General features: G+C 41.6%; 1 protein-coding gene across 3 annotated transcripts in view; it reads left to right on the forward strand.

Moving 5' to 3' along the window:
- Window positions 1-27079, forward strand: part of LOC133342583 (metabotropic glutamate receptor 8-like) — a 276081-nt gene that overhangs the window by 200489 nt on the left and 48513 nt on the right. For 2 of the 3 annotated variants that reach the window (XM_061551797.1, XM_061551796.1), the window contains 2 exons: window positions 20149-20817; window positions 22428-22691. In XM_061551797.1, coding sequence (XP_061407781.1) covers window positions 20149-20817; window positions 22428-22691 — 933 coding nt within the window. Of the gene's footprint in view, window positions 1-20148; window positions 20818-22427; window positions 22692-27079 lie in introns of those variants that run through there. The other variant, XM_061551798.1, reaches the window with a different exon arrangement.

A 27079-nucleotide genomic window follows, 5' to 3' on the forward strand; every position in this document is an offset into this window, starting at 1 on the left:
AATTATAATTCGCTGACTGAAAGATAAATTTGACTTCTGTTTAGCAATAATAATTTTCATATATAGTGCATCGTTATAAATTGTAACGGTGTTGGGTATTTTGTGCCAGGTTATGATTAAACATTAATGGTGATGCTTATAGGGATGGAATATTGTCAGTGCCTTTTAACTCAGTGTTTTCATCATCTTATTGCAAAGGAGAAAACTGCTGGTGAAATGCAACACAGCGTTAATATCCATGGGATGCTACGTAAAATCAGCAATGCAATTCCTTCAATCACTGCAGAGGGAAAAATTTGCCCGCAGAATAACGTGACATTTTAAGGCAAAGATGCTTTCATCTTGGACACATGTCTCCCAAATCTGGATTATTAATAAACAAAGGATAGGTAGGGTTTTATCTCATGTTGAATAATTCATCCTTTAGAATGCACAAGGATTATTCTTTTTTGCAAATGCTCAATCTAAAAATAGCAAAGAGATGGCAATGTAAATTTGCCAATGTTTGGGATTTTACCATCTCACCCTAGCTGTGGTATGCTAACAAATGCCGAGAATATTAAATACATTGTATATGCTTCGTATTAGAGGTTAGATGAGTTGTTTATTGAATGGCTTAAGCATTAGATTCTCACCTAAGAATATCCATCAAATAAAGTATATTACCTTTTAGACTTTGGATATTTGCTTTGTTTTGTTTTAGCATTTATATTGTATTTTATGCAAATCTTTATATTTGTTGGTACTACTTTGCAAAAGCAGTTTTTAAGTCACGATATACTGGCAGGTGAATTTAAATGTTCAACCACAGCTTTAAGACCCCTGGTGCAATAATAAGTAAATGTAATATTACTGTTTGTTAAAATCATTGCAATTTGCCTTGCTGTTATTGCATATACTGTAACTGACATTATTTAAATGGAAACAATTATCTACCAAACTTGTATTCAATCGAAAATACTTTCACAACACGTACCAGGATAACGAATAACATCAGAACATCAATCATTACATTTTACGTGGATGGATTACTTTTATAAAAAATGTGCATTTTTTTCTCGTGTTATTTTGGGATATGGGTGAATGCTTCGATGAAGAATTTGGTTCGGCCATCGAACTAATATGGTCACCACATCGCGTGGCGCTTTCAGATTCGCTTCTGCGGCCGTCTGGAACGCTCTTCCTTCCGATATTAGGAAGCCACTGGAGCTATGAAAGTTTAAATCGTCTAGAGTTTCAAACTCATTTCTTTACAACTGATATTTGCGTTTAGTTTGTTGTCCTTCCCCCGCACCTCCGATTAGCACGGTTGGCTACGTACGGTGCGAAAGAAGTTCAACGTGCATACACACGTGACGTGTTTGTACAAACTGGAATGCAGATATAAATGACTGATGTGCAGGTTCCCCTCGCTCTGTGCGGTAGATGTGTAGTAGATGAGTTTTAAGAAGAGGCTGCACAAAGCGAAGCCGCATGAGGAAACAGCTGCTTGCCGATTAGCAGCTACAGTACATACACACAGTATATACACACAGTGCATGCACACAGTACATGCACAGTACATGCACAGTACACACAGTCAACGTTGTCCCACGCCCGCATCTAAGTGAATTAAAACCGCACATAGCGAAATTTGGGTAGAGATAGGTTTGCCACATATCCGCGAAATCGCACAAACCGAATCTGTATCAAGGGAATGAAACCTGTAATACCTGTCCATAAGTCAGTCATATAGTATCACCACTAGGATAGCTCATGTGGTTCCCAAACCATACAATTCTTACAATAAGAACACTTTGTGCACTGGTGCTGCCTATACATGTACAACACGGACTGCACAAATAAATTCGCCACTTTTATGCCAAAATATGGTTAAGTTCAAGCACGTGGTTGCCACTGGAATGTAACAAAAAGTGTTTGTTTTCTCGGATCTGTTTTCGAGTTATAAAGCTTGTTTTTCACCATGATGTCCGACATTTAATTCCGCAAGCCGAGAGCGTCTTTGGTGCGTGGCGAAGGCTGCATGCAGTTCGTGAAGAAACTGTGCCCCAAACCCCCATGAAAAATCCACGCACTAATTTTGCCATGCCCTCAGACGCGGACCAAAGTGCTACTGATCGGAAGTGCCGTTCCACTCATCCAGCAACAAATTAGGCAATTAGGATGTGGCATTTTACCAGCATATTTGTGCATTCATGACCTTTCCGAAGTAAACATTGTTCATTCGACGATGTGCAATGTTCTTTCCGTGCTTTTTGCAGTCGGGCATGGTAACAATGTTTCAGATGCTTAAAATCATGCATTTGGACGGTGACTGCGCTTAAATCGCAAACCGCCAGTGCACGATCACAACTCTGTATCACCTGATGTAAGTTAAGTCTTGCAGGGATCTGACGTGAGTCGTAGCCACGTGAGTTATTCAGCCACTTTTTAAAAGTAAAGCTTTTTAAAGATAAATCTGTGCTGCTTCTTGCGGAGTTTAAAGGCAGTGTGTGAGCCTGAACTGTGTTGCAAGTTTTAGGTGAGCTTGTTTTCTTTGAAATCTGATTAGAGATGTATGAAATGTGCACATATCCTGCCTTGATAAGGTGACAGCCCCCTGTGGTTGCGTCAGAAGCCACCAGCACCACCTCCCCTCTTGTACATGCTTAGATCGCAAAAGTACCCGCTTTTCTATTTACATGCCAAATGTAATTTGTTTTATTTTGTAGGAATCAATACTGCTAGACGTCATCACTCTAATCTGATTGAAATCGTAGCTTTATTCCATCTCAATGCATTTACATGGAAAGCGTGTCAAGGATTTGAAAATCGATTGCTTGGAGTTTCAAGTTGAAAGCGGATTAGATTGTGCATGTAAATGAACCGTATATCTCTTCGTCTCGGAACAAAATGACGCAGCGTAGGTTTTGTAAGCAATGCTGCAATGTTGCACAGGATTTCCTGTGCATGCCACATTTATTTTTCATTGTAAAGTTTCAGTGAAATTTCATAAAATTAATGTACGAACGCAGAATGGCCAAGTGGAAACATTAAGGCAAGATGAAACCGTCTAGTTATGTTTTGAATGGTTTACTGGCTTCACAGCATTTATGTGTGGCAGTTTCTGCTGTGATTAAGTCCCCGATTATTTCTGGGTAGAGATGAATTTGACAATTAGGTTCACACATGATATTCCCCCATGACTGACGTTAGTGATGTATGCCGAGATTACATTCAGAACATAATGGTCAACATATCTGTTCATCTCAAAGTATGCTGCAATAGTAGTCACATTCGGAAGGCAGGCACATTATTTTGTTAAGCATAGCATGCAGCATTCTGGTGAATCTCAAGATGTAGAAATCACGTACCACCTATCCCAAAATATTCCAATTTTGACCTCGTACAATTTTCTCCCGGCCAATTTAAATAAGATGCCATTTTTATTTGCTATCTATTGTATTGTTACACATTTCAAGGACATACTATTTACTGTAACAAACCTTCACGTATACGGACACTCTCTTTTACAGCACAGTACTCTCCATGTTAGCACAGTATTTGAATGTCAGCTTAGCCCAGGCTTACAGAGAACAATTGCTCGCATGGCGAGAGGTCTTATGCCACCCAGTTAACCGTTATATTTCCCTCAAGGGTGAACATTTCACTGTGGCACATTGTATGCTTGAATGATGAGAGCCTCCTGGGTATTTCTGGCCAAAAAATCCAATGGAATTTTAGAATGTTTTCTGTGCTGTATAGAGATGAGAGTCAGCCATTGTAACAATTGGACGCCCCCCCCCCCACACACACGCCCCGTATAAAAGTTGTTCGCCTGACTCACTCGCAGTGATCTCCTTAAACAGAAATTTCTGCCGGGCGTGAAGCTCTGCCTACGTTCCAGATGACAGACTTATCGCCGATGTACTTCATGAGTGGATTATATATATATATATACGTCCCAAAAATGAGTGGCACTCGAAAGTAATTTAGGACACTGCATTTTAAAATGTGTACACATGACATTATTATGAGTAATTTCTCACATCTCTGTGAATGTATTATACTATTTGCGGTATATATATAATTCCAGGAGCAATTTTTCCTATGTTATTGAAATCCACAAACAGAATCTATGTTACCTATTTAAAGAATAAATAATCAAATGTATTTCATTACTATGCACTCAGCAAGGAGGAAGCGGTGAAGCTGCGATCATCGTACTGCGCCAATGAACCCGGTGACCCGAGTTTAATTCCAGGCCACGGCGAACATGAGCGGCGAGTGATATCCCTGACCAGGCTTTCCCCCCCCCTCCACCCCCTCCAACAAACTTCACCCACCTGTACTGACCACCACGGTGAAGTGAGTTCACGACAACGTCGACGATTGACGAAGCGTGGGAGGGGGCGGGGGGGGGAGGAGGCGTTGTTCAGGAATTGAGCTAAGAAAGGGCCGTGTAAATTATTCTTATTTTAATACGCTCGCAAAAAACTGTACTCGCGAATGAAGAAGCGGCGTGTGCAATTCTCTCGAACAGAGGTCGCTATAAGTTGATTGCTTGGCCCAAAATAATAAACATTCAAGGGTCTATGGAGTGGTTGTTTTGCAGGTGCCTCCTGTTGGGGACGTGGGGCTCCTCTTAATCCCACTCCAGCCCGCACCGGCAGCAGCAGAAGTGCGTGCCGCATTTTATCAGCCTGCTCAGTCTCTCTGGGCTTCTGCACTCAACTGTCACCCTGCGTAGAAGTATTCAGAACCACATAAGCCTTTGCACAAAACGTTGAAAGTCGTAACATATATGTACAACCATTTATGTATATTATGCAGCATGCCTTGTACATACATGTGTAATAGAAGAAATCTCACGCGTGCTATGATTTGCAGTAACTTGTGAATGTAGACATACAGTAAAACCTTAGATTGCGAGCATAATTCGTTCTGGAAACGTGTTTTTAGTCCAAAGCACTCGTATATCAAAGCACTCTTATATCAGTTGTGATCACGTGACGCTCGGCAGACAAAGCGTACACGTGTACTACTCGTATTTCAAGACTCGTTTATCAAATTATTATTTATTTTTAAAATTTGCTCGTCTTGCAAAACACTCGCAGACCAAGTTACTCACAATCCAAGATTTTACTGTAACTTTAAGTAGGCTTTGAGGCTCCTGAGATCTGTTTCAAGGACTTTTCCAGTGTCCTCTGTTGTCCGGGCTTGGGTTGCCAGCACAATGTCCTCCACGCACGTGAATTTGCGGGACGATGTCGCCGGTGTTGCGACTGAAGAGCGCTGGGGCAAGAAGAAATCCCTGCAGGAGTGCGCTGTTCAATCTCCGTGGGCTGTTGGCAACTTCACGAAGGTGTGAGGTGAACTGTCGCTCGTTCAGAGATTCTACGACGAGTTTGATTGTCGGGTGGCGAGGCATGGCTGTCGCAAGCTGTAGCAGGTGACCCTTCCGTCGTACCGCATCGCGTGCCCAGGAGAGTTCGATCAACGCTGCTGCTGCTTTGAGCTGCCGTTTAAAGCCCTCCCTCAATGTGGCTCATTAAAGCGAGAGCTTGATTGCGGTAATTTCGCACCGGTTCTGAACCCGGCTTGTTCCTTGGGGACTATATCCTCAAGCCTAGGCTTCGGCCTTTGAGTCGCTCCGACAGTTTGTAGCGGACGCTGAGCATGGAAATCGTGCGGAAGTTTTCAGCATCCGATGCATCCTTTCCGGGTTCAAGAAGGGCTGTGATCTCCGGCACTTTTCACTCCTGTGGTGCCACGACCGATGAGTGGATGTTGGCGAGGAAAGTGGCCGGCCATTACCTCGCTCGCGGTCCCAGGTTCTTGATTAATTTCGGGCACATGCCATCGAGGGTCTACGGCTTTCCCGGATTTCATCTGGGCCACACCAGCGTCGGTCTACTTCCCCCGTTTGAGACAACGGCTGGAGGAAGCGGAGGTTTACTGGCAGCGTTCGAGAGTACGGTGGAGTTGTTTGTTGTTGCAAACTTGCTGCATCATTGGTAGCGACGGGGACCGCCCGGCGTTCACATTTCTAACGACCTTTGGAAGTGCCGATTTGACTGTTGCTTATCAGGCCGGGAAAAGCTCTGTCGGGCATTCAGCTACTGATTCAATGATATTCTTTGTGCTTCCGCATGTAGCAGGGAAGACCACAGGGCAGGCAATCATTTATTCACCAAGGTTGTTGTAGTGCAGTGTCCTAACCAATGCGCCACCACTCCCCACATGTACACATTGCAAGCTATAAACAAGCCAATCTAGATTTGAAGTTTTCGTGACTGCAGGGATCCATAATCTTTGGTTCTTTCGGTAAAGTCACGTAGGTATAAAATGAAATAAATCACGACGTTTCGGGCGCAACACAAGCGTCCGTCATCAGGTGGAACAACCACAGCAAGAAACAATTGCTGAAGTGTGCGAAAGGGCTGCCGTGACAAGAGGCTATATCGGTAAGAGAGGGGGGAGGAGCAAGGGGGGAGAGATAGAGAGGGGGAGGGTAGTGCTGCGAGAGCGTTTAACATTATCTATGCAAGTGGTATAAACGGATGTCAAACAAATCACCCTCCAGTGATTATCTTTTGATTATCGAATGGTGGGTATTGAAACCAGTTCATGCATTCACGTGGCAGGAAAAACTAAATATCTTGCTTGAAAATCAAACACTCCAGCAAACGTTATACTGAAGAAATTGTCACTTAATACCTTGGCCAAGTGATATGTCATTGTTAAGATATTCAGGGCATTGCTTCGTTATGACTTAATTTTATCCAACCTGCCTCGGGATATGGTAATGAATTGCGGTGGACTTTTGAATGGGTTTCAGAGGCAGTGTGAGGACCTTATGGCCCGGAGCACTGAATTCTGATGGTTTACTCCACCACCTCATCACATTGGCCATAGGGCTGCATATGAAACAACATTGTCGTGCAACTCTCTTGGGTTCTACGCTAAGGCTGGAGGAATAAAAAATCAGTTTTCTTGACGCTAGGCCAACAAGGACAGGTGCTCACTCTGGGAGGTCATAGATTGTTAGATGGAGATGGATCGCATGGTATGTGTTTGTTTGTAAGCAATTTCTCGGTAAGACAGGGAAACCTTTGCTCTATTATACACACAACAAGGGCATTTGTTGGGTTGGTGGTTTTCAACTCTAGTCCTTGGGGAATATTTATTCGTGTATGTTTATGGTATAGTATGCACATTTGAAAATACTGTCTACAGTATATATCTCAAAGTTCAAACCAAGTGTCTCTATGAAACCGTGCTCATTTCCATTGGCGGGCTAGAGCCAGTGTTAGAAATTCCGAATGTCTACATTAGTGCCCAGTCTCTCTGTATGACAAACACTGTTGACTACCCATAAAATGGTACTTGTTTTACCAATCTCAGAGGGATGATGGGCTAGAGGACTGCTGAGTCCATTCCCAACCTACTGTTTATTGGCCAAGCACTTTGCCACTTTTACAACAGGCAGGGTGTAACATACACAAAAACAATAAACCACTCTTTGACATTCCTAAATTACTTTTCTTTGGTCAGTGTATATTGGGTTTCAAATGTCAATGTATAAAGTAAATTTGCAGTGGAATTGCAACAGACTCATTTTCCTCCTCCCACATTCACCCTCTCTCTCTCTCGCTCTTTAGCATTCCTTTACAATCCATACTTAACATCATCCCTTGGTGTATCACTCATCTCCGCAAACTAATTTGTATTCCGAAAGAGAAACCCCATTCATATTATCAATTCACATAATGTCCATGGAATGTGTAGGTGTGCAATGTGTAATAAGGTACAATTGTATTTTGAATAGCTTGCACCGAATTTATCTTTTTTAAAACGTTTTATATATATGAAATGTCCATCACGCAAAACTTATGCAGTGATACTTTTTTAACCTTTTTGTCATCGTTATATAAAACAGATGACCTTTAGCTTGAAAAAATAAAGCTAGATATGTCTCGCAGACATTTTTTAAAAGTTTGATCAGCATACTTGCGTCCTTCAAAATGATGCGGTAAAACTATAATGAATTTTTGTCTCCGTTAAATTCTTGGCTCAGTAAAACACCTACATGTAACCTTAAAAAAATAGCCCCATTCATGCAAATGTGACAGAGGCCCTAAAATATCCACAATAAGACTACATTAATTTAAGCAAATTGCTCAATTTTTTTTAGTAATTGTAGAAATTAATCTTTGTGAAGCTATGAAACATGAGTAGGAATTATGCCCGTATAAGAGGTGCATACTTCATTACTCTAAAACTGATCAGTCTTTTTTGAAAGACTTCTAGGAAAGATTGAAAACCGCACATTTTTGTCGCTGAAAAGTGAGAGACCAGACAGAATTTGTTAAATTAATGCAGTCGTAGCAGGATAATGTTAGCACTCCACGTTCAAGAATAAACCATTTGTCTAATAAAATAGGTTCAAGTTTTCGAATCTGTGGTAACATCACTATAGAGCTCAGCCTTTTGTTTGCTGTTCTATGAAGGTCAGTCCACAACTCTACTGAACAACATTTTAAAGGTTTATGCACATACATTTGCACTTTAGAACTGTTCTTGTGAATATATAATAAAGTGATCCAACTTCATGATGAATAACGGCAATCTGAAGTGAACTTCGCATAATTGTGTTTAAATTCGTATCTTATTCTTAAAACTTTTTTCGAGTACACGATTATTGTTTTAAATTACTTCTAATTATACGCACTGTGAGCTGATTGTATAGTAGGATACATGAATGTGACATTTTTTTCACCTTTTATAAATAGTCAAAGCCTCCATCATATGGTGCTGAAAGATACTAAATGAGTAACATCGCATCAAGTATCAATGCGATGAGGGCACCTGGATTAAGAGAACAGGTAATGGCGTCATTGGATCCTCATTTGCCAGTAAAAATATGATAATTGTTTTTTTTGCCCTTCTATCTGGCAACAAAACTGACACATTTTTACAAGGAGTCATGTTTGCATAGACCACAATACCTGCAGTCATAATGCAAACAAAAAACATAACTCTGATAATGTGCACTGTCCTTGAAGTTGATTGGTCCACACCCGAGACAGCTTTCCTTAGAGCCTAGTGCGCCTTTTGGCGTCATCTGGTCCAACCCATGTGAGACTAGGCTCTAAGGAAAGCTGTCTCGGGTGTGGACCAATCAACTTCATGGACAGTGCACATTATCAGAGTTATGTTTTTTGTTTGCATTATGACTGCAGGTAGTGTGGTCTATGCAAACATGACTCCTTGTAAAAAGGTGTCAGTTTTGTTGCCAGATAGAAGGGTGAAAAACCAATTATCAGGTAATGGCGTATTCCTGCAAGTGTCTTACGTCAATGCTGGTGTGGACGGGCCTCCACTAGAGGGAGCTTTGGAGAGCTCCTGTCAAGGGTATTTGGCCTACTCTTCCATGCTGTATGAAAAAATAATAGGTTTTACCCTATCTGGCAATAAAACAGCTGTTAAGATGTTCAAACACGAAATAGATTTTTTTTTTGCAAGGAATCATGTCTGCGTTAACCAAACGTACTTGAGAACATGCAAGCAAACATGCTCTGACAATATATGGCATTGTCCAGTGTTAGACCAGGGAACGCCAAAAGGCGAGCATCACAAAGACAATTCACTACCATGGCATTTATAGATCGGGGTGAGCATCTTCAAAATGGGACCTTTTTGTCAATATCAAAGTATGAAAAAATAAGAATAGGCCAAACGTCTTGGAAGAGATGGCCGTACCCACACATCAGCCCACCACACAAGACCTCTAATTTGATTTACTGCAATGTAGGGGACATTTAAAGGTTTTGCCCATTGTTTTAACGAAACAAGCGGCTTTTGGCTTGCCAATTCGGTGTGTAATGTCAAACAAAATCTGATTAAGGTTATATCGTGTCGTTCATGCAAATAGCATCTCGCAGTGGCTGAGATGATGTGCGGAGACAAGCTGAAAGGCTTTTAGGCCATGAGCCATTGGCAATAATTCCTCTGCAGTTCTTTATTTATGAATATGTTTATTTGGTGCCGACACTTTAGCAGCATCTCTATGAGAACAATAATATACAACTACGGCGCGTGGCTGACAGGTAACGAACATGTATTGGTTATATTACAGATGTACATCAATTAATTGTTTTATGTTTCATGCAAATGCAGTTAGAGACGGTGTTTGTGGAAATCTTAGTGTAGTATTGCGTGCAGAGCCTATATTTCTCATTAAATGCTTGGGTTATTGGGTTGAAGTTATTATGCGCAAATTATTTATTGACACACATATTGAAGATGGTATTGCATGGGACTTTCATCTACATATTTGCCGAATCTTTTGTGGAAAATAATGCAAACCTACATGTGAAATAGAAGTTAATATCAAGAATGTATTTTCAATTTCTTTCAAAATAGAGTAATTCGTTTACACGACTTCAATTTGATGTTCTTTTCTGCTTCTCGTTTGTACATATTTGCCGTGCATCATCAAAAATGGCTTCTTAGAATTTGCAAGGCAATTGGTGGAAAATTGCTTGAGTCGCTTTGTTTTTTAAAGAAGTTGTATTCTCGATGCCTTTGTGTTCTGATACCTAGGAAATTGTTTTCAGCTGAAAGAAAAAAACATATTTGCACGACTTCCATGTAAAATGTCGGTCCTTTCCCAGAGATGAATACGTTTTTTCACTCTTGCGTCCAAGGTTGTAACAACAACAACCCCCCTTTGGCAATTTTATGAAATGTCGCGTCCCAATGAAGGATTTTTAGGTGGATTTTTTTTCTGTGTTTTCTTGTTTTCACCATCTTGTTTTTATTTTCCTGTTACAGCCTTTCCAGAGAGTGTTGCTCCTTTTATTCACCTAAATATACCATGAGCATATACTTTGCATTAATAAAAGCACACCTTGGATTTTACACGTGTGATTTAATGCACGTTCCATGCGCCTTAGGAATACATATTAATTGATGAGTCTATTCATGATTATACCCCTACGTGCGACTGATAATATAATCATCTCAAAGTGGTTTTCCTCCCAGTTTATTACGAAGATTCTCTTGCAAGTGTGTAACGATTTGAAGCAGAGCAGTGCAGCACCTCGTGTGTCAGGGGGTGGCTGCAGAATGCTTTATTCAGAAATGAAATATCCTTGTCCTTTGCATGGTGGGAGTGACACTCTCCCCACACACTCTCATACAACATTACTTGCCACGTGAGAGTAAACCCAATATGTTGCTTTTTTTATTCTCCGAGCTAGAATACAATCAAATTGAGTGCAATTCTTAATTTTACGTGGTGGAGTTTGTGTGTGTGTCGGTTTTGGGTACCTGGCCTGGCACAGGCGCTGTGGTGACGTCACCGTCACTTTGTGGCGAATGGCGGTTGTGTTGGATTGGTATTGGGTAGCCAAGCTGAGACCATTAACTTGCTACGCCTGAGAACCCAGTTTTTATCAAGGGAGACTGAAACCTAAATTTAAACATAAGATGTGAGCGGAGCTGGTTTCCAGCACTCTGATCTATGAGCCACCTGGTCCTCTTATAAAGGAGATGCAGCATAGCAACACCATTTGGTTTCACTTTTACATTTTATGTCAACAAGGACTGGGAGTTAAAACAGCGGTCGAATGACAACAGGGATGCGCGTTTTGTCGTATCTAAACCAACAAGGGACAAACACCGTAGAGTTTGGTTTTAGTATGAAAGTTACACACTGCCGTGGGGTGATGGTTAGTGCAACTGGACTTGCAATCCAGAGGTTACCGTTAAGATTCCTCGGCACGGAAGTTGAAACAATTGTGCTCGCTACTTAAACCCCCGCGCCTCTGTCCACCCAGCAGCAATACTTGGGTGCAGGACAGTTAGTTGATCTGCAGGTCACGTGTGGTAGGTTAAAGGGTGGGTACTCTCAACTCTTCCAAAACTATTTAACCAGCGTGGAGAAGTAGACCAATACCCTCTGTAGAGCTCCTTCTCGTGAAGAAATTGGCTGCACTGTTTCCGTTTTACATTTGCCTAGATGTGTATAAATCCACGATTATTTCCCTAAAGACCTTCCAAAAGGGTCAATGCAATCTTTGACCAGGCCACATTTTTTCACCCCTTGCCCAGATAACTGCGTTAAACAGAATTAAGTGCAATATATTAAATGTTTAAGCTCTCATGAAAGATTCGGACAATGCATCGTGTGAAGCGCGGTGGACGTTTGCTTCAGTAATGGCTCATTGATCCAGCTGTTATGTTTGCTTGTAAGTGATTACGGACACCTGACCTGATTAAGAGTTGTTGTGTATCCTGCAACTGTGCGCCGCTCAGTGAGACTAATGATGCTTTGCTCGAATCTCTTGTCTCTTATTTCATTAGTTGTTGTGTGAAAGGACAAGTCAAGGTCAAGGTGTCCCCCCGATCTGATGAGCATTGAGCAGTGCTTACAATTGTGCATGAAGCAGCACATTTTTTCCACGTATTACTTTTAAAATTTCCGTCTCAAAATTATATCCCGATTGTACGATGGCATAACTTCACGAGATGAAGTCAATTTGGATTTAGCGAGCAGCGTACCACCTTGTATGAGAAACATATCCCGGACAATGTCACCCCTCTTCCATGGGCCTCTTAACAACATCAATAATAGGGCTGTAAACATACACGCACCAATAATTATATCATCAGTGAATCCTATAATACCATCATATTTATATAATCGTGCATTGTGGTTTGTAACAACTCCCATAATCCAGGAGAGTGCAAATCTTGTCATCTGCAATTTTGCCGGACTCCACCAATAACATGGAAATAAAGTTCAGATTAATGGAGGTGCGTTGGTAATTCCTCCTAAAATCCGCAGCTCACCGCAAATTCTCATCCAAATTTTTTAAATAGGTTTTTTCTGCGGTCAGACGCAGATTACAGCGTGCATTGGGAAGTGTTCCTCACATCACCGCAGATCATTGGAATTCTACTCAACTTACATATTTAATGCTGCCCAGACCATTGCACACGTTTCAGAGTGCAGAATTAACGAGAGTGGCCAATCAAGTGAAGGAAAGAGAGAGGAAGCAACTCCTTAACTAACTAAAGTAACTTTGTATTGTACAAGGTAAGGCCCACTGAGCTATACAGCTTTTTCAGAAGCGACCTGGCCACCAATGGTCGCTCAACGAAGTGGCTTATCATGTGGACATGTATAGCAGCCAGATAATCTAAACGCACGTTGATTCTAAACGTGGAGGGAAATACCGGAGGACCCCGAGAAAAATCTATTTGACCACGGGGAGAGAGACACGCAAACTCCAAATATACAGGCGTCAGGGTCGGGATCGAACCCACGAGCTCCTGCATACCAGGCGAGGTGGAAGAAGAAGATTTTGAGAAACCTGAGAGGCTTCAAAGCAGAGGGAGGGGAGCAGGAGACGGACCGCGTGGAGTATTCTTATAGCGGGAGTTTGGCGCTCCGTAGAGGAACTGAGATGATACATGCATTTAGACAGAGGAGAACTGTCTGCACAACTTGAAAAGGGTAACGGTAGAATACTTGATAAACGTAATTCGTTTGTAATATAACTGTCATTAGTTTGGAATGTGTCTGTAAGCAAATCTTTTTTTTAGTTAAATGACACCACATTTCACTCTGGTATATTGCACATTGAGTGCACAGTTTCTCGCAGTGTGTGTTCCTTTACTGCTCCGCAAAGACGCAAACTAAAGAATGAGAAAGGATAAAAATCCTTGTGAAGCATGTGTTTCAACTTCAAAACCTGTCGGTAGTTTCTATAATGCAGTTGAAATGGCACACAAAGGTGCGTTGAGTATCTGCATTTATGCAAACGGTGCTGGCTAATGTCTTAATAAAGCAACGTTAACAACCAGACCGGCTCAACACCATCGCATCTGTTTTAAGCACATAAGAACATAATTTTCATCATTTAAAGTCCATTGTCAATCCACCGCTGAATGTAGGCCTCCCCATGCTGTGTCAGGAGTGAAATAAGTTCGACCATACCGCGGTGGTCAGTACAGGTTTGAAGCTTTCATGACTGCAAGGATTCATATTCTTAGGTTTTCGGTAAAGTCACGTAGGTAAAAAATATAAATAAAATAATAATAAATGAAAATAACTAAATTAAATCACGACGTTTCGGAGGCAACACAAGTCTCCGTCTTCAGGTGGGACCGTCACATCCAAATTTACTGTATCAACCTCAGAATACTTTTTCACTTCTCAAATAAAATGCATTCATTCAGCATAAGTCTCTTAAACATAAAACAGAAGTGCAATTTATTATAATACAATGCATTATCATATTTTAAGAGAAATATATTCATTTCATGCTTGCATATCATTCATATCACTGCATGTACATTTTTGTAATTTGCAAGATTGCACGGCACAGGCTGTGAACATTGGGGTTATCCATTGAAGAGTCTAACATTGGCTCATTACTATATAGATTGAGGATAGGTATGCTGCTGTGGCCTTAGTAAGATCATATCTTTGAGGAACCTGATTTAAGATACGGTGCGTGTCAAGTTTCCACTGCCACTATGAAGTCTCAGCCAGATAATGGTCATGTCCTGGCGATTTCCCACTCTGAAGCATTCGATATAGAGCCGTTAATAGGTGAAATGGGAACTACTTGTTTTAATCAGGTTGTCTCTGCGTGATTTTTATATTTTTAATTAAAATGATAATAAAATGAATATAAATATTTTAAACTGACTTTTGGTGAATTGCAACTTGGGCCAAAACTTGTCGGCCACGTGCATATGAACAGTCTAGTTGCTTGAAATCGCACAGAGAGAATGAATGAAGAAACGAACGCAAGTCGTATACACGCCACATTGACAATAACGACAGCGGCTTTCTCGTCCCGCAATGGGTGGGGGTTCCTTCGGGAGAAATAAAAAAAAATCAAAGTGCACTCACGTGATGTGGCATTGTTTCAGCGTTCACCATGACCGGGATGAACGGGAGCGCTCGGGGAGAGAGAGAGAGAGAGAAAAAATAAGTATAACCCGTAAAAACAAAGTTTTTCAATATAAATCCTTTATATGCGTGGCGGCTAGAGTCCTCTCGTCCTCTGGCTTGAGATGGCTGCCACCTATGGGTCAGATGATTGTCTGCCAGTATTAGGCAATTGGTAATTAAATATTTAATTTGTTTTCCCTAAACAGTGTAAAATTTTGGAAAAAAATTTTCACGAACATTAATTGTCTCGCACAACGAGTCTGTGTGCAAAATGTCAGCTCGATTGGATCACGGGAAGTGGGTTAAAAAACGACCTAAAGATTTGCACGGTCGTAAGCAAGCAAGCACGCAAGCAAGCAAGCGAACTTAATATAAAGGATTTTAAAAAAAGACGAGATTTCTGGGAAACAATCGTGCGCAAGTAAACGCGTAGCCTCGGGAAGGAGGGCATTCGACCCTGACACGCGCCAAGTGCTTTGCTTATTGCCAGAGGGTGCCACATTGTCTCCCATTGAGCCATCGTATGGAAATATTTGATCCCGTCCATTCATCATCAGTGTGCCGATGGTGACTTGCTTTGTAGCGGCTTCACTCCGAGGCAGCACTTTAGAACAGCGTACTGACTTCTTACTCTGACAAGCAAACACGGCAGAGGGCACTATAATTGTTATGTAATTTAGTGACTGCTGCAAATTCTAAATGTACCCCAAAGCAATACTGTGAGGGAAGATTTATACCACTGGACTATTGCAATCAGTCATATCGGTTGGACATCCTGCGTATTAGTCTTCGCAGGCACTGCATACAATGCAAATATTGTTTTTATGAGAATGGATAGCTATAATAAGATTGTAACCGTATGATCACCGTATTTTATCAAGTATTAATATCTCTCGTGTTACGAGACACGACAGCGTGGATGTTCACACGTCGCGGCACCCAAAAATACACACAAATCGTTCACGCATTGGAATTGCACATCTTAATGATCAATTTCACTTTGTTGATCAATTGATTGCATAACGTCACGTGAAAGGAGCTTATTATCATTAATTTATTTTATTTGGTGGCCAGTGGGTTTTTTTTTGGGTGTACAATTTTTTTTTTGTACGGTATTTTAATAGACGGCACCGTTATCAGTGCGGCTATTTGACATCGTCGATATAAATCACCAGAAGGGGGGTGGTGGGAGGGTAAGATTCAGAAGTTCTCCCCAATATGCCTTAATCTGCACCTAAGCTGAGGATATTTAGAATATTTAGACCATTATGAACAGGCAATCCAGGGGGATCACATCTCTTAATCTGTTGTTGCTTCCATCCAGTCAGCCAGGAATAACATTGGCACAGGTCAATTAACCCTCGTAAATGGGGTAAAACATTATTGCTATCAAAAATCCCTCAGGGTGTGTGCAAGGCATGCATTGACCTTTACATTTATATTATACTGAGGTCACCTGAAGCCAAATATCGTAGGTTTGAGATGGATGTTAATGCTGTATCTACTACTTATTATGATGACATACATGTATTAGGCATTAGTAAAAATATATACATGGCAGGGTGTCCATAAAGATTTCATCAATGATTTCTCATCATGGTCATCACCATTAGCCATGATCAATATACTGCTGGACAGGGGCCTCCCCTAAGCCATCACCTGCTCATATGGTCCTGTGATGTAACAGTTCATCTCGTACCTGCACGTGAGCTGGTATCAAGGCGCTATCTCCATCCTTTGTATCCCCTCGACTCCGTTTTCTCCTTCGACTGCTACTCCATCATAAATCTCGACCATCGGCAAATATCCATTCTAGAGACCTGTCCCTCCCAAGCCCACTTTTTGGAACAGTGAATATGGTATCTCTAACCTTGTGTGGTTGTTCTCTAACACTGGTCAACAAAAACAAAAAAATATTTTTCTGGCCTGGACTTTTGCAGCTGTTTTAGACTAATTTCAGGGTGCTGATTCCAAATCTGATCTCAGATTTGCTCTATCACATCATTTGTATGCTATCGGCATACCCCATTTTCATTGATTTTACGCGAAATTAACTCTGTCAATTATGATTGCAAGTTGTTGCGAGTCAGTGACTGCTTTAGTGTTAAAATGTGGTGCTGTATTTTAGGATAGTGTGTTTATAATATCATTTTATGTAGATATCCACATTTATTTAATATTTTTCTTCTGCAGTTTTTATTGAAAATGCAATATTTGATATCTCAAAAACCTGATGTGATAGACAAAAACTGATGCCAGATTTGGAATCACCAAAATTACATTAAACCCGTTGGAATACCTTATGCCAGAAAAAGTGTGTTGACCATTGTAATCAATGCATTCCTCTTTCTGTCCTTCAGTGTTGTCCTCAATTCCAAAGCATGCACCTCTCTATGCTATCATGTGCACAGTTTTAGAAGAAAGCATTGCTCCTGGTTGCACATGTTAAAATTAATCATCGTAATTTACAGGCATTTTTCAATACACTGTTGGATGTTAAGCTCCCTGTGCATTGCAATTGATTGAGTGTGTTTGATCATACTTCACTGTGCTGGCCACTGTTGGTTAGTGAAAGATGGCCCAGGACCGGTTCAGTTATCACTTACCATTCACCTTAGCCATGGTGGGGAATCAAACCCACATCACCAGGTTGACAGTGCAGGGTATGGTGCACCGCACCAAGTGCCCTTGCTCCAATAACATTGCACCTGACAGAGCAACAGTGTGTGACATCGTAGTAGTGTTACGTCCCGTTATTATTATTATTATTGCAGAATTTTAATTCCAGTTTTTTTTTTAGTAATTTCTTGGCTGTCATCGTTGCGAGAATGCATCCTGATGCATTTATAAAAAAATCAGATCACAGGTCATGTTTATTATAATCACAACATTCGTGTACCGAGGCTCACAGTGACGAGTTACGAATTACTCCCACACCTGCCATAGAATAAGTGGCATTTCCATCTTAAAAGCATTAATCCCCAGCAGAAAGTGATTGAATGTGAAAGGAATAATTTTATATCCCCCCCCACCCCTTCCTCCCACCACCACCTCCTCCTGCCCCCATTTTTTATTTACAATATTGAAGTTTTGATTGCACAACAACAAGGATTTATCTCTGCTCAATGTTGGACGACGTTGCCATTAATGAGAGTTGATATACATTTCAAAATTAAAATAATCATATTTCGTAATTGAAATTATTGTAACGGCGGTTTCTTTGGTAGCTAGATAAAATAACAGTCATTGCTTTATATTTTAGGCCAATTAAGACAAATCCTACATTTAAAAGATGCCAAAAAGTGAATTGCAATAAAATATGATAAAAATACAAACTAGCAAGCCATTATATTGAGGGAGCCTCTGTTGTATTATACATGCATGCTTCCACCACCCACACACGTGAATCACTTCACACACTCACACCAATGTGCCTGGGTTCCAATTAGATTATTCAAATGTTTAAACTTTCTCAAAGTATTTTTTTTCGAAATCTGCCCAATTACTACACAGATCTCGATCAGCAATTATTGGTTTAAGGGTTTCGTAATAAAATACAATTATTGTTATTATATGGACTGACAGATTAGATGAAAATAGTATTTTCCACACATTGGAATAGGTAACCCATCGGCTCAACGCATGTGTGTGTATATATATTCCCAATTTTTTTACGATGTGAAAACCTGCCTAAAGTTATTGCCAGTTGAATTTTAATGTATGCCGGGCATGGTTGCATTCCATGCCTGCCATTCAGTGACTCAAAGGTGAGGTTGGTGAATCACATAAAGATCGCGGATGAGGCACCCACGCCAAAACGATGAGCTAGATATCACTCTTATTTCTGCGTAGATGTTCACCATTATGCTGAGTGTCTCTTTCATGTCTTTTGTGGTTTGTACCTCGTGGTTAATTTGTTCCCGGCGTAACGTCTGACATTTTGCTTCGCGTCCCTGAACCACACGCGTACAAGTCGATGACACATCAGGTGGGGTATCATTACGATGGAGTACACCGGCTTGGTCTCTGACATAGACGTGTGGCGTTTGAGGCCCCCCCCCCCACCCCCCATTAATTCCTCCCAACTTATTTCCTCCCAACTTGTAATCACAAGAAGGTGGGAATGGTCCAAACAACTCAGGCAGGGTTCCTATTAGGAACGTGACTCGAATATGTTTTAGGCTTTACTGGATAAACAAAGCAGTTGTTGTATTTTCATGCAATATCCCGAGCAGTGGACACGGATCCAACTGTGCACGTCGCAAATATGATCATTAATTAAAGTGATTATCAATCTAATTACATCATGATACAGATTCTCATCTTCAAGAAACAAGTGCCACACACAGCGCTAAATTAATCTTTTATTTTGGCGATGCACACGCACGTGCATTTTTTTCTTCTGCAAATATATATGCAAGCGAACATTCTCCCAGACAAGAATTATTCCCATTTTCTTCAAAGTTCCAGGGCGTCTAAATTGTGTTCCTGGCGTCATGCCATGAGACAAAGTATCCAATCGGATCTGTTACAGAGCTGTGCAACCCTTCGTATCGTGAATGGCTCCAGCCAGAGGAGATGGCAGAGCTACTTCTGAAACCCTTTCAAGTGGCCTTTGGTCCGCTCAGTAGAGGGTAGCACGTTCCCACCCACTGCTGTATGTGAGAGTAATAATCATTGCGTGAAAATTAAACCGATGTGTTTAATCCTGAGAGCTAGAATTTTGCCAATTTAAGTGCGTGAACAAATTGAACGTGATGGGCTTTTGTTCTATGCAGTCATTGGTTACCGGGCTGATACCATCAACTCACTACGCGAGAGAACCTGGTGTAATCACAGCCCGACCTACGTGTGTCTGTGGGTCTCTGTTCAAAAGGCCTCTCTATGACTCATTGGTGAGCGGGCCAAGATGACCACGACCTCACTACGCTCGCGAACCCCAGTCGAATCGCAGGCGTCCGAAATCTCGGATCAAACCGAGATTCTCAGCGGCGTGAGCTCGGCTCTCTGACCTCCGGGGCGGGGGCATCCTGGCACCGCATCCTTCCCTCGCGAACCAAATCTTGCTCCGCCACGACCAACCGCGGCTCTCTGGTGCGTTGTCTGCTGCCGCCCATCTGTCGTTCATCCCGTGCCCCCCGCGTGCCCCCCCCCCCCACCCCTGCCCCTCTCCTCCCGTCCACCGTCTGCAGATGAACGCGCTGCAGTGGGCGCGCGCCCCCCACGAGCCGCCGCCCGCGTCCGAGTGCAGCGTGCAGTGCGAGCCGGGCGAGAGGCGCCGGCAGCTCAAGGGCATCCCGTGCTGCTGGAGCTGCGAGCGTTGCGAGGGCTACACCTACCTGCACAAGGACTTCACCTGCAAGCTGTGCCCCTACCACCAGCGGCCCGACGCCAACCACACGGCCTGCTACCCCTTCCCGACCGTCAAGCTCGAGTGGCACTCGCCCTGGGCGGCAGTGCCCCTCTTCGTCGCCGTGCTGGGCATCCTGGCGACGTCGTTCGTGGCGGCGACGTTCGCCCGCTTCAACGACACGCCCATCGTGCGCGCGTCCGGCCGCGAGCTCAGCTACACGCTGCTCACGGGCATCTTCTTGTGCTACGTGGTCACGTTCCTGATGATCGCCGCACCGAGCGTGGCGCTTTGCACCCTGCGGCGCCTCTTCCTCGGCCTGGGAATGTGCATCAGCTACGCGGCGCTGCTCACCAAGACCAACCGCATCCACCGCATCTTCGAGCAGGGCAAGAAGTCGGTAGCGCCGCCGCGCTTTATCAGCCCCGCGTCGCAGCTCGTCATCGCGTTCAGCCTCATCTCGGTGCAGCTCTTGGGTGTGTTCGTGTGGTTCGGTGCCAACCCACCGCAGGTTTTTTGAATTTTTAAAGTTTCCTTTGCTTTGTTTGCTTGAACTGTTCATTGCTCTTCGACGCGGGCGTCTCGGTTAGTTGCCCCGTGTCTAGAATCGCTCTGGCGCGGGGAGCGACGATTTGATTGCGCACCTCGATTAATGGTGCGGATAAGGAGGCATGGAGTAACCTATCATAGGTGTTATTAGTTTGTTGGAAAGTTGGAAACTCATCCTTTGGCTGTAGCCCCTTGGCAAGTGATGGAAATTACACACGGCCAAAGCAGAAACCAGTCTCCCGATAGAAATGCCGTTTTTAATATTTCATAAAGGGCTACTCATTTCGAGTGAGCACGGATGAATTATAAGTTATGCCAACTGCTGAGCAGGATTTAAACTCTTTACAGCACTGTAATCGCAGTGCTATCTCACAGGATCACGTCTATTCTGTTGCCAGGAAAATGCTATTGCAGGTCAGAATAAAATTTCAAGAATTAAAGTACGTCATGAAACAGGCACTTTTGTTTGGCCTCCAAATAGATAAATCTATCAATTCGACTATGCAATCTATGTAGTCATGTTTTAAAATTGCAAATTTGTCTGCTAACAATACCGGGTAAAGTCAAGCTGAATGTGTTAATATTTTCCATGCCTTTATTGAAATAATGACATATTTGTTAAATAAATTGTGCTTTTCACTACGTTATTGTAACAATGCTTTGCATACAGATGGTTTTATGGTGAAAAAATATTTTAAACCGGACCCACATATTTGTTGTTAGCAGACATCCGTCTGCGTGTGTTTAATGTCTCAGGTGATGCTTTGGTGGTATCGCCATGACACCATTTAATATTGCTAAATCCACAAAAAATATATCTCGAAAATGTTTCCTATGATGTTTAAAACAACGAGTGCTTATTATTCTGGCATTAATGCATAATTACAGTAGATGACACTTGCTGCTAAGCACTTCCGTGCTCAAATTTAGGAAACTGCAAATTAAATCATTACATAATAAAACTCATAAATAAAACACAGTACTATCAATAATTGCATGATTAGTGATTCACAAACCGTTGGCTGCGCAGTTTTCACGATACCCCGTTTATGTGGCTCCCCACCATAAATTTGCGCTAAAAAATACAAATCCGTGCAGGCGTACGTGCCCCAAACAATGGCAACACCGGGGTTGTGCACCCATGGCTGATACAAACGAATGTCTACTTCTCCGACGTGTTCTTGGGTCGTGCCGCGTGCTGTTGGGAATTACGCCCGGCGTCACACTACGACACATGGGTGAGCTTTCCCCCCGGCTAACTCCGGCTTTCTCCCACTTTGGCCGGCCTACGGTCAGGGGGGGCCCAACCAATTAGCTTCACGAACCGGCAACACCGACAGCAATCCGAGGGGGATATTTGTATTTTTTCTGAAGAAAATCCCGGCACACGGAAGTGTCGGGACGTCATGCCGAACGGCACGCGGTAACAAATCGAAAATGCTTCGGTAGAGTCGCGCATCTCAAGCGCGTAGTTACAAGCGACGGACTTTCGGAAACGGTCTATCCTCCTTCGGAATACGTTTCTCCGCTAAGCTTGCGTCTCTTCGCTTTGTTCACCGCGTGGAATGGCAGGTGTTCATCAACGAACAGCGCACGATTGACCCCAGGGAGGCCCACTGGGTGCTCCAGTGCGACATCTCGGACCTGGCGCTCATCTGCTCGCTGGGCTACAGCATCCTGCTCATGGTCACGTGCACCGTCTACGCCATCAAGACCCGCGGCGTGCCCGAGGGGTTCAACGAGGCGAAGCCCATCGGCTTCACCATGTACACCACCTGCATCATCTGGCTCATCTTCATCCCCATCTTCTTTGGCACGTCGCAGTCCGTCAACAAGGTGGGCATCGGATGCTCGCCGTGTGGCTATGAGCGACCGTCTGTTGTGTCTCCCCGATGTCATTTTTCACAACGCGATGTGATTATCGCGATCTCAAGTTTCCCGTGATTTTGTAATTGTAACGATGAAAAGGTGCAGCCCTGCGACGATTTACTCACGCCACTGCCGCTGAAATAGCCTCCACTGGAGGGAATTCTAGAAAGCCCCTCTGGAGGGTATTTGGTCTACTCTTCTTAGCTGGGGAGATATTTTGGAAGAAGTTTCAGTACCCGCACTTTACCACTTCACACGTAATCAGCTGATCGACTGTAATTATATTTTGCATTCTCATGCGTCCATGGATGGAATTTCTTTCCAGCTCAGACCCCGCTTGCTTGCCCATCACCACATATATAATAACCTCTTGTTGTAACAGCTCTCTCGCTGGTTCAGCAGTTCCTCTGCTGGATTATTTTATCCACCTGAGCACGACCGCTTGTGTTGCCATCGAAACGTCGTGATATATTATTTTTATTTTGTTTTATTTTTCTACCTACGTGACTGTACCGAAATAACCAAAGAGTAAGGATTCCTGCAGTCACAAAAGCTTTAAATCAAGATTATTCTCATTATCGTTTTATTGTTTTTGTGATTTGCTGTACTTTCAGTATGAATCGATCTTTCTTAAAAGTTCTAAATCTGCAGTTCTCTCGACACTAATTATGTAAACTTTATTATCTATAACACCTAGATTGCACATGATCTAAATGATACAATAAATACATTTAACGATGAAACTGACAATGTCATATAACCTCCATGCTGTCAATTACTCCATAAAATGTTTTCTAATCCACTCATATAATTTGAAATGGCACTCATGTTTACGTGGAACTTCAATAAATCTGTTATTTTGTAAGTATTTGGTAAGTAATTTTTTTTTTAAATAACAATGACAATTATAATATAACAATATTTTACAAGCCATACAATTACGATACACAGTTTGTTGTCCTTCCCCCGCACCTACGATTGTCACGTTCGGCTGCATACGGTGCGAAAGAAGTTCAACGTGCATAGGTACTTCGCGATACCGTGGCAAACCGTAGGCATCGCCGCCGTAATAATTCATCGAGTCACACGTCTTTTCGCATCTGTGTAAATTGCGCTCCGTGTGCGAGCATGCCGAGCGTCATGGGGCCAGATTCACGTCACGACGAAGGTCGCCTCGGTGATTTGCCGCATTGTCGATGATCGAGACGTCAAACGTTTTTCACGCAAAAAGCGTCGGACAAAACAAACACCCAGCACAAGATGCTGGGTCAGTGTCTTGTGCTGCTCATCCAAGCAACGGGGTGACACTCATCCCGGCTAAGAGCGCCGAACTATTCGTGGAAATGCCACGTCCCATGGCATGACGTCACCACCGCAAAATCGCCCGCCTGTGTGCCCGCTAGCTGGCAAAACTTTATGTATATATAAATATATAATGCAGTATGATGAAACAAACTTGGGTTAGGCCACACCCACCCAACAACCAAAAAAAATACATTTTAAGAGTGCAAACATGTATTGTTTCAGCTCACCGTGAATTTGAAGAACATTTTTCACAACCATATGTGGGAGTGAGATACAGCGTTTTGTTTGAAACTACGTCAAACATCATCAGGACGAGATCCAGGAAGTGGGACTAAAAATCCAGAGAGCCAGAATGAGGGAATGTATCCTGGGTTGACTCGTGACTGGGATTTGAAGTCAGAATCTTTTCCGTGTGAGCTAAGTACTCTAACCACCACATCCTCATCATACAACATAGTATATGCATGCCCACTGCATATGTGTGTAAACATGTGTCTTGGAACACGTCATGTTAAAATGTGTTCATTCTCTATCACTATTCCTATTTTCGGTGCCTGGAAACTGTCGGTACGCTGAGTGTAATGTGCATGATTAGTATATTCCCTCCTGTGCCTATTCATTATCATCAGGCCTGCCAACAGAGTTATTGTCGCGATCACTACTCGCGAGGTTCTACTTAGACTTGACCTCAAGTCTCTTAAGTCTTAAAACTCGATAAGTAAAGAGCACATGTGCTATTTTCATTGCAGCTGTAATGTAGCAATCAATCATGTGCAATATCGCCTAAAATCGAATTAATCAAAGTCTTAACTTTTTTAGCACGTCAGAGTTCTTTCGAATTCATTGTACGTTTTTTTTTTAAACTGGATACCTGAATGCATAATTTACACAGGGATTGCAATAATATTTTAAGCTGCGTGTAATTTTTTACATTTAAAATTCAAAGTATAAGAAGCCCAATGCTACGGAGCGACAATTGGCAATGGTATAATTGAAGCGACAGTCCAAATGCGTAGCAGGCTGCAGACAGGCAGCAGAACAATGTAAAAGATTCAAGTTAGACATTTCTAACGCGAGGCAACAGAGGCGAGTCGTAACTGGTGCCGACAATTGCCCAAGCTCTGAGGCCCTATATGTTGGGATGTTTTTTGTTGTTGTTGTTGCCATCACCATTAACATGTGAGAGGAATTTCGATTTGAAGCTTTCGTGACCGCAGGGATTCATCTTCTTGGTTCTTTCGGTAAAGTCACGTAGAAGGGAAATAATAAAATAATAAAAATAAAACATAATAAAATTTCGATTTAAAGCTTTCGTGACTGCAGGGATTCATCTTCTTGGTTCTTTCGGTAAAGTCACGTAGAAGGGAAATAATAAAATAACAAAAATAAAACATAATAAAATTTCGATTTAAAGCTTTCGTGACTGCAGGGATTCATCTTCTTGGTTCTTTCGGTAAAGTCACGTAGAAGGGAAATAATAAAATAATAAAAATAAAACATAATAAAATTTCGATTTAAAGCTTTCGTGACTGCAGGGATTCATCTTCGTGGTTCTTTCGGTAAAGTCACGTAGAAGGGAAATAATAAAATAATAAAAATAAAACATAATAAAATTTCGATTTAAAGCTTTCGTGACTGCAGGGATTCATCTTCTTGGTTCTTTCGGTAAAGTCACGTAGAAGGGAAATAATAAAATAACAAAAATAAAACATAATAAAATTTCGATTTAAAGCTTTCGTGACTGCAGGGATTCATCTTCTTGGTTCTTTCGGTAAAGTCACGTAGAAGGGAAATAATAAAATAATAAAAATAAAACATAATAAAATTTCGATTTAAAGCTTTCGTGACTGCAGGGATTCATCTTCTTGGTTCTTTCGGTAAAGTCACGTAGAAGGGAAATAATAAAATAATAAAAATAAAACATAATAAAATTTCGATTTAAAGCTTTCGTGACTGCAGGGATTCATCTTCTTGGTTCTTTCGGTAAAGTCACGTAGAAGGGAAATAATAAAATAATAAAAATAAAACATAATAAAATTTCGATTTCAAGCTTTCGTGACCGCAGGGATTCATCTTCTTGGTTCTTTCGGTAAAGTCACGTAGAAGGGAAATAATAAAATAATAAAAATAAAACATAATAAAATTTCGATTTAAAGCTTTCGTGACCGCAGGGATTCATCTTCTTGGTTCTTTCGGTAAAGTCACGTAGAAGGGAAATAATAAAATAATAAAAATAAAACATAATAAAATTTCGATTTAAAGCTTTCGTGACTGCAGGGATTCATCTTCTTGGTTCTTTCGGTAAAGTCACGTAGAAGGGAAATAATAAAATAATAAAAATAAAACATAATAAAATTTCGATTTAAAGCTTTCGTGACTGCAGGGATTCATCTTCTTGGTTCTTTCGGTAAAGTCACGTAGAAGGGAAATAATAAAATAATAAAAATAAAACATAATAAAATTTCGATTTAAAGCTTTCGTGACTGCAGGGATTCATCTTCTTGGTTCTTTCGGTAAAGTCACGTAGAAGGGAAATAATAAAATAATAAAAATAAAACATAATAAAATTTCGATTTAAAGCTTTCGTGACTGCAGGGATTCATCTTCTTGGTTCTTTCGGTAAAGTCACGTAGAAGGGAAATAATAAAATAATAAAAATAAAACATAATAAAATTTCGATTTAAAGCTTTCGTGACTGCAGGGATTCATCTTCTTGGTTCTTTCGGTAAAGTCACGTAGAAGGGAAATAATAAAATAATAAAAATAAAACATAATAAAATTTCGATTTAAAGCTTTCGTGACCGCAGGGATTCATCTTCTTGGTTCTTTCGGTAAAGTCACGTAGAAGGGAAATAATAAAATAATAAAAATAAAACATAATAAAATTTCGATTTAAAGCTTTCGTGACCGCAGGGATTCATCTTCTTGGTTCTTTCGGTAAAGTCACGTAGAAGGGAAATAATAAAATAATAAAAATAAAACATAATAAAATTTCGATTTAAAGCTTTCGTGACCGCAGGGATTCATCTTCTTGGTTCTTTCGGTAAAGT

The sequence above is a fragment of the Lethenteron reissneri genome, chromosome 15 (genome assembly GCF_015708825.2).
Source record: "Lethenteron reissneri isolate LAM-NWPU_2019-01 chromosome 15, ASM1570882v1, whole genome shotgun sequence".
Classification (NCBI taxonomy): domain Eukaryota; kingdom Metazoa; phylum Chordata; class Hyperoartia; order Petromyzontiformes; family Petromyzontidae; genus Lethenteron; species Lethenteron reissneri.